General features: G+C 32.0%; 1 protein-coding gene across 2 annotated transcripts in view; it reads right to left on the minus strand.

Moving 5' to 3' along the window:
- AGPS (alkylglycerone phosphate synthase) overlaps positions 1–15,584 on the minus strand; it is a 146,738-nt gene that overhangs the window by 75,641 nt on the left and 55,513 nt on the right. For both annotated transcript variants that reach the window (XM_051986137.1, XM_051986138.1), the window contains exons 8-9: positions 8,438–8,518; positions 751–876 (exon numbers count right to left, since the gene is read on the minus strand). In XM_051986137.1, coding sequence (XP_051842097.1) covers positions 751–876; positions 8,438–8,518 — 207 coding nt within the window. The remainder of the gene's footprint in view (positions 1–750; positions 877–8,437; positions 8,519–15,584) is intronic.

Here is a 15,584-nt window from a genome sequence, read left to right on the forward strand (position 1 = left end):
AGGGATTTGACAAATTTCTTTAAAAAAGCATTATAATAGTTAACTTATTTAAAATGTTTACTGCAAATATAAAAATAAGTCTACAATATAAAGATTTAGAGAAAAAGAAATCAAATAAGCTAATTAAAACTATTTGCGACTCACAGGAAATAAATGAACTGCTCAAAACTTTGGAACTTAAGGATTGCAAAGTCAGGTAGAAACAAAGTTGTGAAAGACACCACCTTCAAAATCTTAGAAATTAAAAGCTCTATAAAAATGCTTTCAAAAGTTAAAGTCAATAAAGTAAAACTATGGAATTGTCCAAGTTAGTTTGATAGTATCACAATGATAATTAGTTAAATTCAATCTGAAAAACTAACAAAATTAGAAAGCAATTCTTTTCTTTATTATTTTACAAGAGTGGAATTAGTTAAAAAAAAAAAAAACTTCATCTAAACAGCTGAAAAGAAAATCCTTTTAGACTTGGAGACTGAGTTTTGATAATCAGCTTTAAAATTATTTTAAATAACCAAATATTCCAAAACTAAAATTCTCTTATGACAATTTCTTTTTAGTAATACAAATGAACCCCACCAAATAATCCCTGAAAGAAACACAATCTAATCCAAAGCCAAAGCTGATTTTAAAGCCCAAAGCTATTTTACAAAGCTATGTTGTTCCCTCCTCACTAACCAATTCCAAAATTTTGTTTTTTAAGACTCTCTCGTGTGTTAATGAAACCTATGTAATAATAATTTAAAAAATTACCAAGTCTTCAATATTGCCATAGATGTTTTTTTTCATGCCTGATGCTCGAGTTGATACCCATCCTCCCACGGTGCTGAATTCCTGGGAATCTGGTTCATGACCCGTACAATAACCACTTTCTTTAAGCTGAAGAACACAAAAGTAAGGTTACAATGGTGAAAACTGACTAATTTTATATTATACTCAAGACATTTAGGGTGCCCATTTAAAAACATTGCATCTCATTATTTCTTTGGTACTTAAGAATAAGAAAGACAAAAGAACACAGTATTTTACCATTCTAGTCATATTAAATAAATGCCTTAAAGGGAAACATGAGTACAAATCTGAAGAAAAATACAATACTGAAAAATTTTGTTTCTATTGTGTCTACAAAATCTTCCTTCCTTTCTCTCTAATCTTTCCTCCCTTTCATTTTAAATCCAAGACTCCTTTTGTTTGTAAAGGTACAATTTAAACACATATGGAAAGAAGATTATGTTTAAATAACTGCCAACTTCACCTAAACGCTTCCAATAAATAAAGTATTTAATCTCTCATTCTCTCTACCTTAATGTGATATGCAGCAAGTCTGCAGAAAATCTGAGCAAATTGCCTGTACTTAATTCTCTCAAGGAGTGATGTGTTTTAATGTACAGCCATCTGGCCAGGTTTCCTGTATGTAATATCATCTACTTGTGATGCAGATCATGCATTCCTGTACATTAAATAGTCACTTGTTTCTCATTTTTCTATATTAGCTTGGCTTTGCCATCTGCACCGCACCTGAGGTTGAATGAATGCCCTTAAACTGCAGCAAAACCAAAGCAATCCCACTGAAATAATTTTAGAGTCTCAGTAGTCCCATGTCAAATGGTACAGACACCACCATCTGCAGTATCCACTATCTACTATACTCAAGACCATCAATCTGTTTTGATCAATTTGATAATAGTCCAATTAAGTAAATGTTTCTATTTTTCAAATAAGTCATGCAGAGATGTAGGATGTGTCATCTATGTCTGCAGACATGAATTTAAGCATTCAATACATGGCATATTCTAAAACATAAAGAATCATTTAGATTAGATAAAATTTATTAGATTTCACAATGCAGCAATGCAAATAATTTCTCTTTCCCAATTCTGTTTAAAGGGGGGGGGAAACCAGCTGGAAAAGATATCACCTGCTACATACAATTCTTTGTTAACCAAGCAATCCTTAGAATTTATATAGGACTTACCACCATCCACATGTATAAGTGACTTAAATAGATGCCTGACTTGGCAAACAATAGAGGCAATCCATAAACATAATTTTAGTTTTTTCTCATATAACTCTATATTTGTTTTCTATGCAACACAATTTTCTATTTGCATAAACTAGTATCACAACATATTATAATCTTCATTAATTGGATGCCAGAAGCAGAAGATAGGATAGTACATTATAAATTCAATATATTCAAAGCTCAAAATCAATTCCTGGAAAACAGAATGGGGATGAACAAAATTTTATGACCTAGAATACCTGAGACACTCCCATGGAGAGAAGGGAAAAAGGAAGGGATGGAAGGAAGTTAGGATAGAGAGAGGAAGTATGGTAGGATAGAGAGAAGAAAGGAAGGAGAAGGAGGGAGGGAGGTCCAAAAATGTGGAGAAGCAGGAAGCAATTCAGCTGCACTCCAATCCATAATCCTCCAAACAGATCTAGAAAATTGTATCAAACTGAAACCTAACAATAAAATTAAGAAAAAGTCAAAGTGAGTCCTTTACCTGGACCAGATAGATCAGTGTAAGAAATTGGGCACCAGGTCACTGGAAAAAACTCACAGAACTTAGACCATGGAAGCAGCCATTAGTCCTTGCCTTGGACCACAGTATAAGCAGATCCCCAAGGATTTTAAGGTCCCAGAATAAACAACACTCAATATCCCAAGAAAGCAACAAAAGAACCAGCTCAGACTTCCCTCTAAAAGGATAGCAGAGCCCAGCACTAACATGAAGTCCTAAATCAAGAAGCAGGCTGGAAGAATGAGCAAAGAAAAAAAAAAAAAAAAACCCAACATATGGTGACAGAGAAGTTCAAAACAAATACCAAAGAAGAGAAATATCAATAAACAAAGATTCACAGAAAATCTTAGCTTGGGCAGAGATTCAACTAAAATTGCAGGAAGAGATAAAGGAAGAATTTTAAAATGTATTTATAAGTGAAATGAGGGTACTTACAGAAAAATTAGGAAAGAAATGGAGTTACAAAAGAAAGAAATAGAAAGAGAATTAACAACTTGGCACAAGAGGGACAAAACTTTATCCCAGAAACATATTTCCTGAAAATTATAATGAAGTATAAATCAATGACTCGATGAGATAATAAATAAGAAAACCAAGTCAAAAGGTCAAAAAAAAAAAAAAAAAAGGAAAACATAAGTATTTCAAAGTAATAAAAAATAACTGACCTAGAAAACAGATCAAGGAGGAGCAAAAATATGACTCATTAGACCATTTGAAGGCCATGAACAACAAAAAGCAGATGAAGCACCTTTTACATAATGTTTTTCCAGATCTCTTAACTACTTGGGTACTTTCATCTAATTATGTATTTAGTTACTTTGTATTTATTTATGTTTAAATTATTAGTATTTCTTTAAGGGCAACTATTTGGTATGGTGAATAGAGTGCTGGAGTTAAGGGGACCTGAGTTCAAATCCAGCCTCAGATACTTACTAGCTGTATGATATAAGACAAGTCACATAAGCTTGTTTGCCTCAGTTTCCTCATCTGTAAAATGAACTGGAGAAGAAAATGGCAAATCACTGCCATATCTGCCACCAAATCCCAAATCAGATCAACAAGAGTTGGATACAACTAATCAACTCAATAGTAATATTTATTCTATATTTATTTCAATTTGTATTGCTCTTCCCCATTAGAATGCAAGCAAGCTCCTTGAGAGTAGAGATTACCTGGCTAGAAGCTGGAAAATGAATGGATGCCCATCAATTGGAGAATGGTTGAGTAAATTATGGTATATTAATGTTATGGAATATTATTGTTCTGTAAGGAATGACCAGCAGGATGAATTCAGAGAGGACTGGTGAGAATTACATGAACTGATGCTAAGTGAAATGAGCAGAACCAGGAGATCATTATATACCTCAACAATGATACTATTTGAGGATGTATTCTGATGGAAGTGGATCTCTTCGAGAAAGAGAGCTAATTCAGTTTCAATTGATCAAAGATGGGCAGAAGCAGCTACACCCAAAGAAAGAACACTGGGAGATGAATATAAACTGCTTGCATTTTTGTTTTTCTTCCCGGATTATTTATACCTTCTGAATTCAATTCTCCCTGTGCAACAAGAAAACTGTTCGGTTCTGCCCACGTATATTGTATCCAGGATATACTGTAACCTATTCAACATGTAAAGGACTGCTTGCCATCTGAGGGAGAGGGTGGAGGGAGGAAGGGGAAAAATCGGAACAGAAGTGAATGCAAGGGATAATGTTGTAAAAAATTACCCTGGCATGAGTTCTATCAATAAAAAGTTATTAAAAAAAAAAGAGAGAGAGAGAGAGAGAGAGAGAGAGAGAGAGAGTAGAGACTACCTCCTTCTTTATATGTGTCCTGGCTCTTAGCACAATGCCTAGAACATAATAGGTGCTTAATAAATGTCAAGTAATTTATTTTTTTAAGCTAACCAAATTCTCATTTCAAAAAGAGAATAAGTTATCACCAGATGACTGGGTATATGTGCTAGAATAAAGGAAAGATTAAATTAATTTATGCTGTGCTTAGGTTTTCTTTCTATATATTAAATTTTTTTTCTCTACAAAATGATGTTGAGCAAGGGGGGGAGGGGGGAGTGTTGGGGAGGGGGGGGGGTAGTAGACCTGTGGCTTCATCTGTGTGGAGAACTTCTGGTGTGGAACCATTTAGGCATTAACCATTAGGCAGATTTGGACTCACTGACAGTTCATTATTTTCAATAGTGTCTGTCCTGTAAAACTAGAGAGATCAGGTTGGGGGCCAGATTGTAATGGTCTTTAAAAGCTGAAGAGATTATTTTATCCTTAATCCTAGAAGCAACAGATGGGAAACCAATGGAGTTGAACAGGGAATGACATGGTCTGATATGTGCCTAAAAAAAAATGATTCAGAAGCAGTGCTAACATCAGACTAGAATGCTGAAAGATTTGTGGCAAGGAGATCAACCAGGGGAAGTAGTTGTAATAATCCAGTCACAAGGTAATAGTCCCTAATAAAAATATAGATGACATACTAATATGTACATATTAGATTTACAATACTGTGGATTATTGATTAGGTGGATAAATAAACAAAGGAAAATTATGTGACCTTAACAGTGAAATTCTTCCTGGGAAAAAATACTGAGACATACTGACAACATTAATTAGGCTAGGCGAGTACAGGAGTTTCTTAGAAGCACGGAACTTAGCATCAGGAAGACCTATGCTTAAATTCCAGACACTTGCTGGCTTTGTGACACTGAGCAAGTCACTAAGCCTCTCTAGTTGCAGTCACTTAATCTGTAAAATGGGGATAAAAATAGTACCTACTAAAAGAGTTGTGATAATCAAATGACATAACATACATACACATCACATACACACGTTGCTTTGTACACCTTAAAGTATCACATAAATGTCAACCATTATTACTGTTAAATAACCCACTTCAATAAAATCTTTAAATACAGCAAATTTTTAACCTCATCCCTAAAATATAATTTATAATGTAAAGCACTATATTCATATATATCAAAAGCAAATGCATTGTATACATGAAACTTTATATGACAAATTTAAATTGGTATTACCTAACTATTGTCCTTCTGCCATTTAAAATTGGTGAAGCTCCTAAGAGTTAAAGGGCGAAACTTGAAATTGAAAGTAAAACCCACCAAAATCTAATGTAGCACATCAACTAAAATCAAAAGTTGTTGCACAAGAGAGATTATGGTCTACTAAGAAGAAAAAGAAAGTTCTACATTGGCATTGAAGAAAATAAACTAATAGATAAAATAGCTCAAATTTCTAGTGTAGGAAAATGTCATTTAAAACTCCTGGAAATATGTTCTTTGAATTTTAATTTTAACCTTTTAAAAAAATAAAAACTGGGAAAGGTTATACTATATCAAATAATATAAAAAAGATAAAATCAGGGATATGAAAGACCATTTTTTTGTTTTCAAAAATTGCTATGTATGTGGGGTAATGTATCAGTAGAGCATGTTTGAAAATCCTTAATTTTTTTTTTAAAAGAATTTTGTTATAAGAGTTTTGTTTTTAGGCATCTTTATTCTAGTTCCATTCTGAAGTACGTTATATTAAAAATGTTCAAAAACAAATGTATTTGTTTAAAGTAAACAATTCTTTCAATGTTTCTCTTTACAAAGTCCACATTATTAACTACAAATGGGCCCAAACAACTATCACAATGGTAACTGTTAAAATAAAGATACACTCATAAATAAAAAGAAATGTGAAAAATAAATTTCACTAGAAAACACTATTAAAGAGCAAAAGTCAAATAGTAGCTGTGATAGGTATCTTTACTATCCTCATACAGATAAAAATTATTAAAGTAAAAATACTTATGAAAGCAGCAAAGTATCACAATTTATAACATTTAACTAAATCAGTAGAATCAAGGTTCTTTGAAATATTTTTCATCTCTTTCTTTTCTTTGTATGAAGATAAAGAAATATTAAAAGTATTAATTAAAATATCAACATAAATATACTCTTGTATAACTGTTTTATTTGTATATTTGTTCTACAAGTTTTTAAGTATAAATAATATTTTGCTAAATCTCTAGTAATTCACTATAATGGGTATTATTAATAATAATAATAATGTCTAGAATTAATGTTATATTTTAAGGTTTACAAAATGCTGAATGTGTTATCTCATTTGATCATCATAACAACTCTTATGAGGAAAAATGCTCTTACTATTCATATTTTATAGATGACAAATTCATTAGAAGTAGGAAAACTACTGAATAAAGAGGTATTTATTATCAACCTGGCCCTGGGCACTCCCTGAGAACCTAAGATAACACAATACTTATTACCCCAAAGAAAGCAACATTAAAACCTGCCTGAACTTTCCCTGCTGAAGTGCCCAGAGCTTGGCCCCAATATAAAGTCTGAAGTCAAAAAGGAAGCTGGAAGAATGAACAAACAAACAAAAAAAATTGGACCATAAAAAGCTATTATGATGACAGGGCAACTTAAGACAGACATAAGTAAAAAACACCTATAATTAAAGCCTCACAGCAAAAACTAGACTAAAATCAAATACAAGAATTTGCCCAAGGAACAAATTTCCTGAAGATAAGAAGAGATTAAAATAGAAGCCAATGACTCCCTGAAGCAACAAGAAATATTAAAACAAAGCCAAAAGGCTGAAAAACTGAAGAAAACAAAGTATCTTATAGGAAAAACAACTGACTTGGAAAACACATCAAAAAGAAATCACTGAAGAATCACTGGACTACCTGAAAATCATGACCAAAATAAGAGTTCACATTCCAGGAAATTTTTAAAAGAAAAGTTCCCAGATATCTTAGAACTAGAGGTCAAAATGAAAATAAAAAGAATTCACTGGTCATTTCCTGAAAGAAATCGCCAGATGAATAACCACAGCAACATTAAAGTCAAAATCTCAAGTTTCCATGCCAAAGAAAAAGTATTATGAGGAATGGGGGGCAAGGGGAAAGAGAAGAGAGAGGAGGGAATGAAGGAATGAAAAATAAGGGATCAAAGATAAATTATTTACATTCTAATAAGAGGATATGATATACATATCCCCCTTGAATTTCATCATCATCAAGATCATAAAAGAAATGTAATCAAACATAAAACCTAAGACCGATTCTGTTATATCTTGATCATAAAATAGAGTGGAAAGGAAGATAAAGAAGTAGAGAAGAAAAAGGAAGGTTAAAAAAAATTACCTCATATAATAAGGATGCATAAGGAAACATCTATAAAAACATGGACAAGCAGCTGACACTTCAACCTCACTATCATCAACTAGCTGAGTACAGACATATATTTCACTCCACAGGAAAACAGAAAAAAAGGGAGGGGGACAAAAAAAAAAAAGGGACTTAGGAAAGGATTAGTCTTAGAAAAACTAAGTATATACAACAAAATACTTGTAGCTTTTTTTGAAGCAGCCTTCAAAAACTAAGAATATGAAGGAGTGCTCTTCAATTGGGGAATGGATAAGTAGATTATGGCTCTAAGTGTGAAAGAATATATATATTACAGAAAATAATGAAGGAAATGGTTTCAAACAGACCTGGGAAAACTTTATTGAACTAAGGCAAAGTGAAACAAACAGAACCAAAAAAATAATCTATACAGACTACAATGCTGGAAAGAAAAACAATTTTGAAAGACTTAGAAACTATATTCAGCATAACTGAAGAACCATGATTCCAAAGGATTAATGAAGAAAAATGTTTTTTACCTCCTTTAAGAAAGGTTAAAAACTCAGATAGCAAAATGAGATATATATGTACATTTCTTTTAAAAATTGTCAAGACATATTATTTTGCTTAACTACACACAGTTGTAACAGAAGTTCTATTTTTCTTTCATTCTCAATTGGAGGAAGAACAGATTTTTACTGGTTGGGGAAAAAAAGTGATATTAAAGAAAGATAACATACTTGTCTCTCCAGCTCCTGTCCTGTTATACCAGCTTCTACATGGGCCGTCAGATTGTGTTCATCAATCCAGAGGATTCGATTCTATTTAAAAAAAAAAAAGAAAGAAAGAAAGAAAAAAAGATTGATTTCCATATCTATGAAATTACTTACCTCATTCTATAGAAATATAATTTCTTAAGGCAGAAGAGTGATCAAATATTATAATTATTATATTTTCCTTAGTTTCTTTCTGGACTTGAAAGGCTCTACTTGCTCACAACTATTAAAACTTCCTGAAAGATAATATTAGATTATTAAATTTTGCACACTCTAAAACTTAAATTAATCCTTATAGAAACCATATTCAAAACCTTGCCAGCTTCATAGAAGCTACCAAAACTTTTCTTACAAGCAGAGTCTTTAAGAATCACCACAGCTACACTGTTGCTATATGCCAAACTTAAAAGTTGTTAGCTGTAATACTATTTTCCACAAGATTAAAGTTAGTTGATACAATTCTACAATTGAAAAATAAGTCTTTGATCTTATCATAAAATGAAAAGGCATCAATCCACTGAAACTACAAAAGTCCTCTATCTCCAGTTCAGCTTTTTCCCTCACTTGGCCATACTTCAGGCAAAACACCAGGTTAAATGAGTACACAAGATTATCTAAATGTGTCCTTCTAAATCTTTTTATTCATCTAATCTTGACTCATAATAATTGTTCTAACCCCCCTCCCAACATACAGAAAATAATCTTATACATAAGATTAATAAAATCTATATTACTGAAGAAAATAAGCTCATCTTATATGCCAATAAATTTAACAATTAAAATGGAATAGGAGAATATTTACAAAATTATAAACTGCCTAGATTAACAAAATAGAAAACAAAATCTCTAAATAAACCTATTTTTTTGGAAATAAATATTGGCCATAAATGAGCTTTCTAAGGAAAAAAGCATCAGGACCAAATGGATTTACATATAAATTCTATCAAGCATTCAAAGATCAACTAATTCAAATATGAAATAAATTACTCGGTATAATAAGCAAAGGAGTCCTACCAAACTCATCTTATGAAATAAATATGATGCTGATACTAAGCCAGTAAGAGCAAAAGAGAGGAAAATATAAACTAATTCCACTTAATGATTACTGAGACAAAAATCTTGATAAAATACTGAGACAAAAAAAATTCTAACTAGGAGACTACAATAGGATATCATAAAGATGATTCATTATGAAAACTGGAATTTATACTAGTAATATAGGGATGGTTTAATAAGAGGAAAAGTATTAACAAAATTGATTATATCAAAACACAAATAACAAAAATCATTTGATCATATCAACAAATACAGAAAAAACTTTTGATAAAATACAGCACTCATTCCTGTTTAAAAAAAAATTGAAAACATAGGTTTAAAGGAATTTTTTTCTAAAAATAATAAGAAACATCTATTTAAAACCATCAGCAAACATTATTTGGGGGATAAATTAGAAACCTTCCCAATAAAATCAGGGGAAAAAACCAACGATGTCCATTATCACCAATGTTATTCAATACGGTATTAAAACTGCTAGCAATAACCGTAAGTGAAGAAAAATAAATTGGGAAAAATCAAAATGGACAATGAGGAAATAAAATACTTGAAAAATCCTAGAGATTCAATTAAAAAGTTAGTAGAAACAATAATTTTAGCAAAGCAGCATATAAAATAAATTCACAAAAACCATCAGCACTTCTATGTCACCAACAAACCCTGAAATAGTAAGCGATACCCATTTAAAAGAACTGTATCGGACTGCCTACAATACCCGGAATTATATATGCTAATACAAATCCAGGAACTATATGAACGTAATTATAAAACACTTTTTATGCAAATACAGTCAGATTTAAATAAATAGAAAAACATTAATTGTTCACTGATGGACAAAGCCAGTATGTAATAAAAATGAGAATTTTACCTAAACTGATCTACTTAGTCAATCCCATCCCAATTAAATTAGCAAAAAGTCATTTTATTGAGTTAGAAAAAATATTAACAAATTTCATTTGGAAAAACAAGAAGTCAAAAACATCAAAGGAATTAATGACAAAATTGTAAAGAAATCTAGCTGTACCAGATCTTAAACTGTATTATAAGATAATAACAATCAAAATTATCTGGTACTGCCTAAGAAATAAAGGTAGATCAGTGGAACAGAGTAGACATACAACACAGAGTAGTAAATTATTATAGTAACCTTGTGTTTGAAAAATGTAAAGACTTAAGTATCTAGGATAAGAAGTCACTATTTGCTTTAAAAAAAAAAAAGTTGGGAAAACTGGAAAGCAGTATGGTAGAAACTAGTTACAGACCAATTATCTTATAAAATTCACTAAGATAAAGTCAAAATGGATAGATGACCTAGACATAAAGAAAGAGATCATGAGCAAATAAGAAGGATATAAACATATTATCTATCAGACTTACGGAGAGGAATTTCCCAATTAATAAATGGCCAAAGTACATAAATCAAGCAATTTTGGTTGGAAGAAATCAAAACTATATAAAAGTCATATAAAAAAATGCTCTAAATCATTATTGATTAGAGAAATACAAATTAAAACAAGATACCACCTCACACCTATTAGATGGCTAAAATGATAGAAGGGGAAAATGACAACATTGAAAAGAATATGAAAAAACTAGGACATCAATTTACTGTTGGTGGAACTGTAAATTGATCCATTTTGGAGAGCAAAATGAAATTATGCCCAAAGAATTAGAAAACTCTTTATAACCTTTGACCCAACAATTCTACTCCTAGGTATGAAATGTTGCCCAAGGTGATCAGAGAAAAAAGGAATAGAATCTATATGTTCCAAAATATTTATAGTAGCTTCCTTTGTGTTGGCAAAAAAACCCTGGAAATAAGGAATTTGTCCATCAACTGGGGAACTGCTAAACAACTTGTGGTATATGATTGGGATGAAATTCTACTATGATATAAAAAATGATCACCTATATGTAAAAACGATTAGTTGATTTTAGAAACAACATGGAGAGATTAGCATGAAATAATGAAGAATATGATAAGCAGAACCACTAGTTGGATATAGTAACAATATTTTTGAAAAACACTTGAATGTTACTGATAAAGGTCTTATTTCTAAATTATATAGAGAATTTAGCTAAATTTATAAGAACACAAATCATTTCCCAATTGACAAACTGATAAAGAATATGAACATTCAATTTTCAGATGAAAAAATTAAAGGATCATTTCTAAACTACATAGAAAATTGACTCAAATTTATAAGTATACAAGCCTTTCTCCAATTAATAAATGGTCAAATATGAACAATTGTCAGATGAAGAAATTAAACTAAATCATTTCTATATTTATATGAAAAAATACTCCAAATCATCATTGATAAGAGAAATGCAAATTAAGACACCTCTGAGGTACTATTTCAAAACTCTCAGATTGGTTAAGATGACAAGATAAATGCTGAAAGGGAATGTGGAAAGACTGGGACACTAATATATTGTTGGTAGAATTATGAGCTGATCCAATCATTCTGGAGAGCAATTTGGAGCTACGTTAAAAGGGCTATCAAACTGTGCATACCCTTTAATCCATCAGTGTCTCTACTGGGTTTGTATCCCAGAGACTAACAAAAAAGGAAAAAGGACCCACATGTGTAAAAAATGTTTGTGGCAGCACTTTTTGTAGTAGCAAAGAACAAGAAACTGAGTGGATGCCCATCAGTTGGGGAATGGTTGAATAAGTTATGATATATGAAGGTAATGGAATATTATTGGTTCTATAAGGAATGATCAGCAAGATAATTTCAGAAAGGTCTGGAGAGACTTTGGATGAACTGTGCTAAGTGAAGTGAGTAGAATCAAGAAAACATTGTATCCAGCAACAAAAAGATTATATGATGATCAATTCTGATGAAGTTGGCTCTTTTAAACAATGAGGAGAATCAGGCCAATTCCAATAAACTTGTGATGAAGAAAGTCATCTGCATCCAGAGAGAGAACCATAGAGACTGATGCGGATCACAATATAGTATTTTCACCTTTTTTGTTGTTGTTTGCTTGCTTTTTCTCTCTCTCTTTTTTTTTTTCTTTTTTGATCTGATTTTTCTTGTGCATGATAAATGTGGAAATATGTTTAAAAGAATTGTACATGTTTAACCTATACTGGATTGTTTGCTATCCAAAAGAAGGGGGAGAGAAGGAGAAAAATATGGAACACAAGGTTTTGTAAGGGTAAATGTTGAAAACTATCTTTACATGTATTTTGAAAAATAAAAAGCTATTATTCATTAAAAAAAGAAATTAAATCCATGTAGTCATATGAAAAAATGCTCTAAATTACTAGTGATTACAAAAATGCAAATTAAAACAACTCTGAGGTACCACCTCACACCTATCAGATTGGCTAAGATGAGAAAAATAATGATGAATATTGGAGAAGATGTGGGAAAATTGGGACACTAATGCACTCTTTTTAAAATTTTTTTTAATATATTTTATTTTATTTTAAAATAACTTTATATTGACAGAATCCATGACAGGGTAATTTTTTTTACAACATTATACCTTGCACTCGCTTCTGTTCCGATTTTTTCCCCTCCCTTCCTTCATCCCCTCCCCTAGATGGCAAGCAGTCCTATATATGTTAGATATGTTGCAGTATATCCTAGATACAATATATGTTTCAGAACCGAACAGTTCTCTTGTTGCACAGGGAGAATTGGATTCAGAAGGTAAAAATAACCCGGGAAGAAAAACAAAAATGCAAATAGTTCACATTCATTACCCAGTGTTCTTTCTTTGGATGTAGCTGCTTCTGAACATCATTTATCAATTGAAACTCAGGTCTCTTTGTCAAAGAAATTCACTTCCATCAGAATACATCCTCATACAATATCTTTGTTGAAATGTATAATGATCTCCTGTTTCTGCTCATTTCACTTAGCATCAGTTTATGTAAGTCTCTCCAGGCCTCTCTGTATTCATCCTGCTGGTCATTTCTTACAGAACAATAATATTCCATAACATTCATATACCACAATTTACCCAGCCATTCTGCAATTGATGGGCATCCATTCAATTTCCAGTTTCTAGCCAATACAAACAGGGCTGCCACAAACATTTTGGCACATACAGGTCCCTTTCCCTTCTTTAGTATCTCTTTGGGGTATAAGCCCATTAGTAACACTGCTGGATCAAAGGGTATGCACAGTTTGATAACTTTTTGGGCATAATTCCAGATTGTTCTCCAGAATGGTTGGATTCATTCACAACTCCACCAACAATGCATCAGTGCCCCAGTTTTCCCACATCCCCTCCAACATTCATCATTATTTTTTCCTGTCATCTTAGCCAATCTGACAGGTGTGTAGTGGTATCTCAGAGTTGTCTTAATTTGCATTTCTCTGATCAATGACACTAATGCACTCTTGATGGAACTGTGAACTAATTCAGCCATTCTGGAGAGCAATTTGGAACAATGCCTAAAGGACTATAAAATTGTGCTCACTCTTTGATCCAGTGGTGCCAATACTGGGACAATATCCCAAAGAGAACATAAAGGAGGGGAGAAAAGTGTAAAAATGTTTGTAGTACCTCTTTTTGTGATGACAAGAATTGGAAACTGAATGGAGGGACATCAATCGGGGAAGGCCGAGTAAGTTATGGTATATGAAAGTAATGGAATATTATTGTTCTACAAGAAACGATGAGCAGGCTTGATTTCAAAAAAAGCCTGGAAAAGCTTAAATGAACTGATATTAAATGAAGTGAGGAGAATCAGAACATCATATACAATAACAGCAAGACTGTAACAGACTTAGCTCTTCTCAGTAATATAATAATCCAAGATAATTCCAATAGACCAGGGATGGAAAATGCCACCTGCATCTAAAGAAAGAACTACAGGGTCTGAATGTAGACCAAAATACTCTATTTTCATCTTCTGTTTTGTTTTTTTCTTTCTCGTGTTCTGATTTTTCTTTCTCAATGTGACTAATACAGAAATATGTTAATAATAATGTTCATACTTGCATAACCTATATCAGATTGTTTACTGTCTTGGGGAGAGAAGGAGAAAAAATTTTGGAACTCAAAATCTTACAAAAATGAATGTTAATGAACTGATACTAAATGAAATGAGTAAAATCAAGAGAAGATTTTACACAACAACAGCAAGATTATGTGATGATCAACTCTGATGGATGTGGTTCTTTTCAACAATGAAGTGATTCAGGCAAATTCCAATAGACATAAGGAACTAAGTCATCTGCATCCAGAGAAAGGACTGTGGAGACTGACTATGGATCACAAGATAGTATTTTTACTCTTTTTCTTGTTCTTTGCTTGCTTTTTTTTCCTTTCACATTTTTTTCCCCTCTTTGATCTGATTTTTCTTGTGCAGCATGATAAGGGTGGAAATATATATAGAAGAAATGCACATGTTTAACACTTACTGGGTTACTTGCTGTCTAATGGCGGAGGCGGAGAAAAGAGAAAAATTTGAAACACAAGATATTGGAAGGGAGAATGCTGAAAACTACCTTTGCATGTATTTTGAAAAAAACTATTATTTAAAAAAAAAAAAAGAATACTGAAAACTATTTGTACATGTAATTAGAAAAATAAAATACCATTAAAATGAAGGGGAAAAAAGGACTAAATAATTGAACTAAATATTTAAACCATCCACAAAGTTCCAGAGAAAGAAGTAATAAATAGAAGTATGCACAGTATGGTTTTACATATAGAGATATTTCAACACATCTAAATACATAGAGAGAGACAGAGATATCTATGTATCTAGAAATATCTCTATCTCACTCTATTTTTCAAATGGTGGCCACTAGTGTGTGGTGGAGAGAAAGGCAGAGAGAAAGTTTCAATAAAAGTAACCAAAAAAAATTTTTAAATTAGGCTATATTAAGCAGGAATACCTACAAAAACAAGAGAGAGGATGTGAATGAACATTTGTTCCCTTTCTTCTCAAGCCAGGGCCAACCAGAACACATCTGGATGAGAAGAAACACTATTTTTTGCAATGAGTTGTATGCCCATTAGATTTTTGCCATTTTTCCTGCCACTGCCTCTGAAAATCCTCTAGGCTTTGACAGTCATCTTTTCT

Source organism: Antechinus flavipes, chromosome 3, assembly GCF_016432865.1.
Source record: "Antechinus flavipes isolate AdamAnt ecotype Samford, QLD, Australia chromosome 3, AdamAnt_v2, whole genome shotgun sequence".
NCBI lineage: Eukaryota > Metazoa > Chordata > Mammalia > Dasyuromorphia > Dasyuridae > Antechinus > Antechinus flavipes.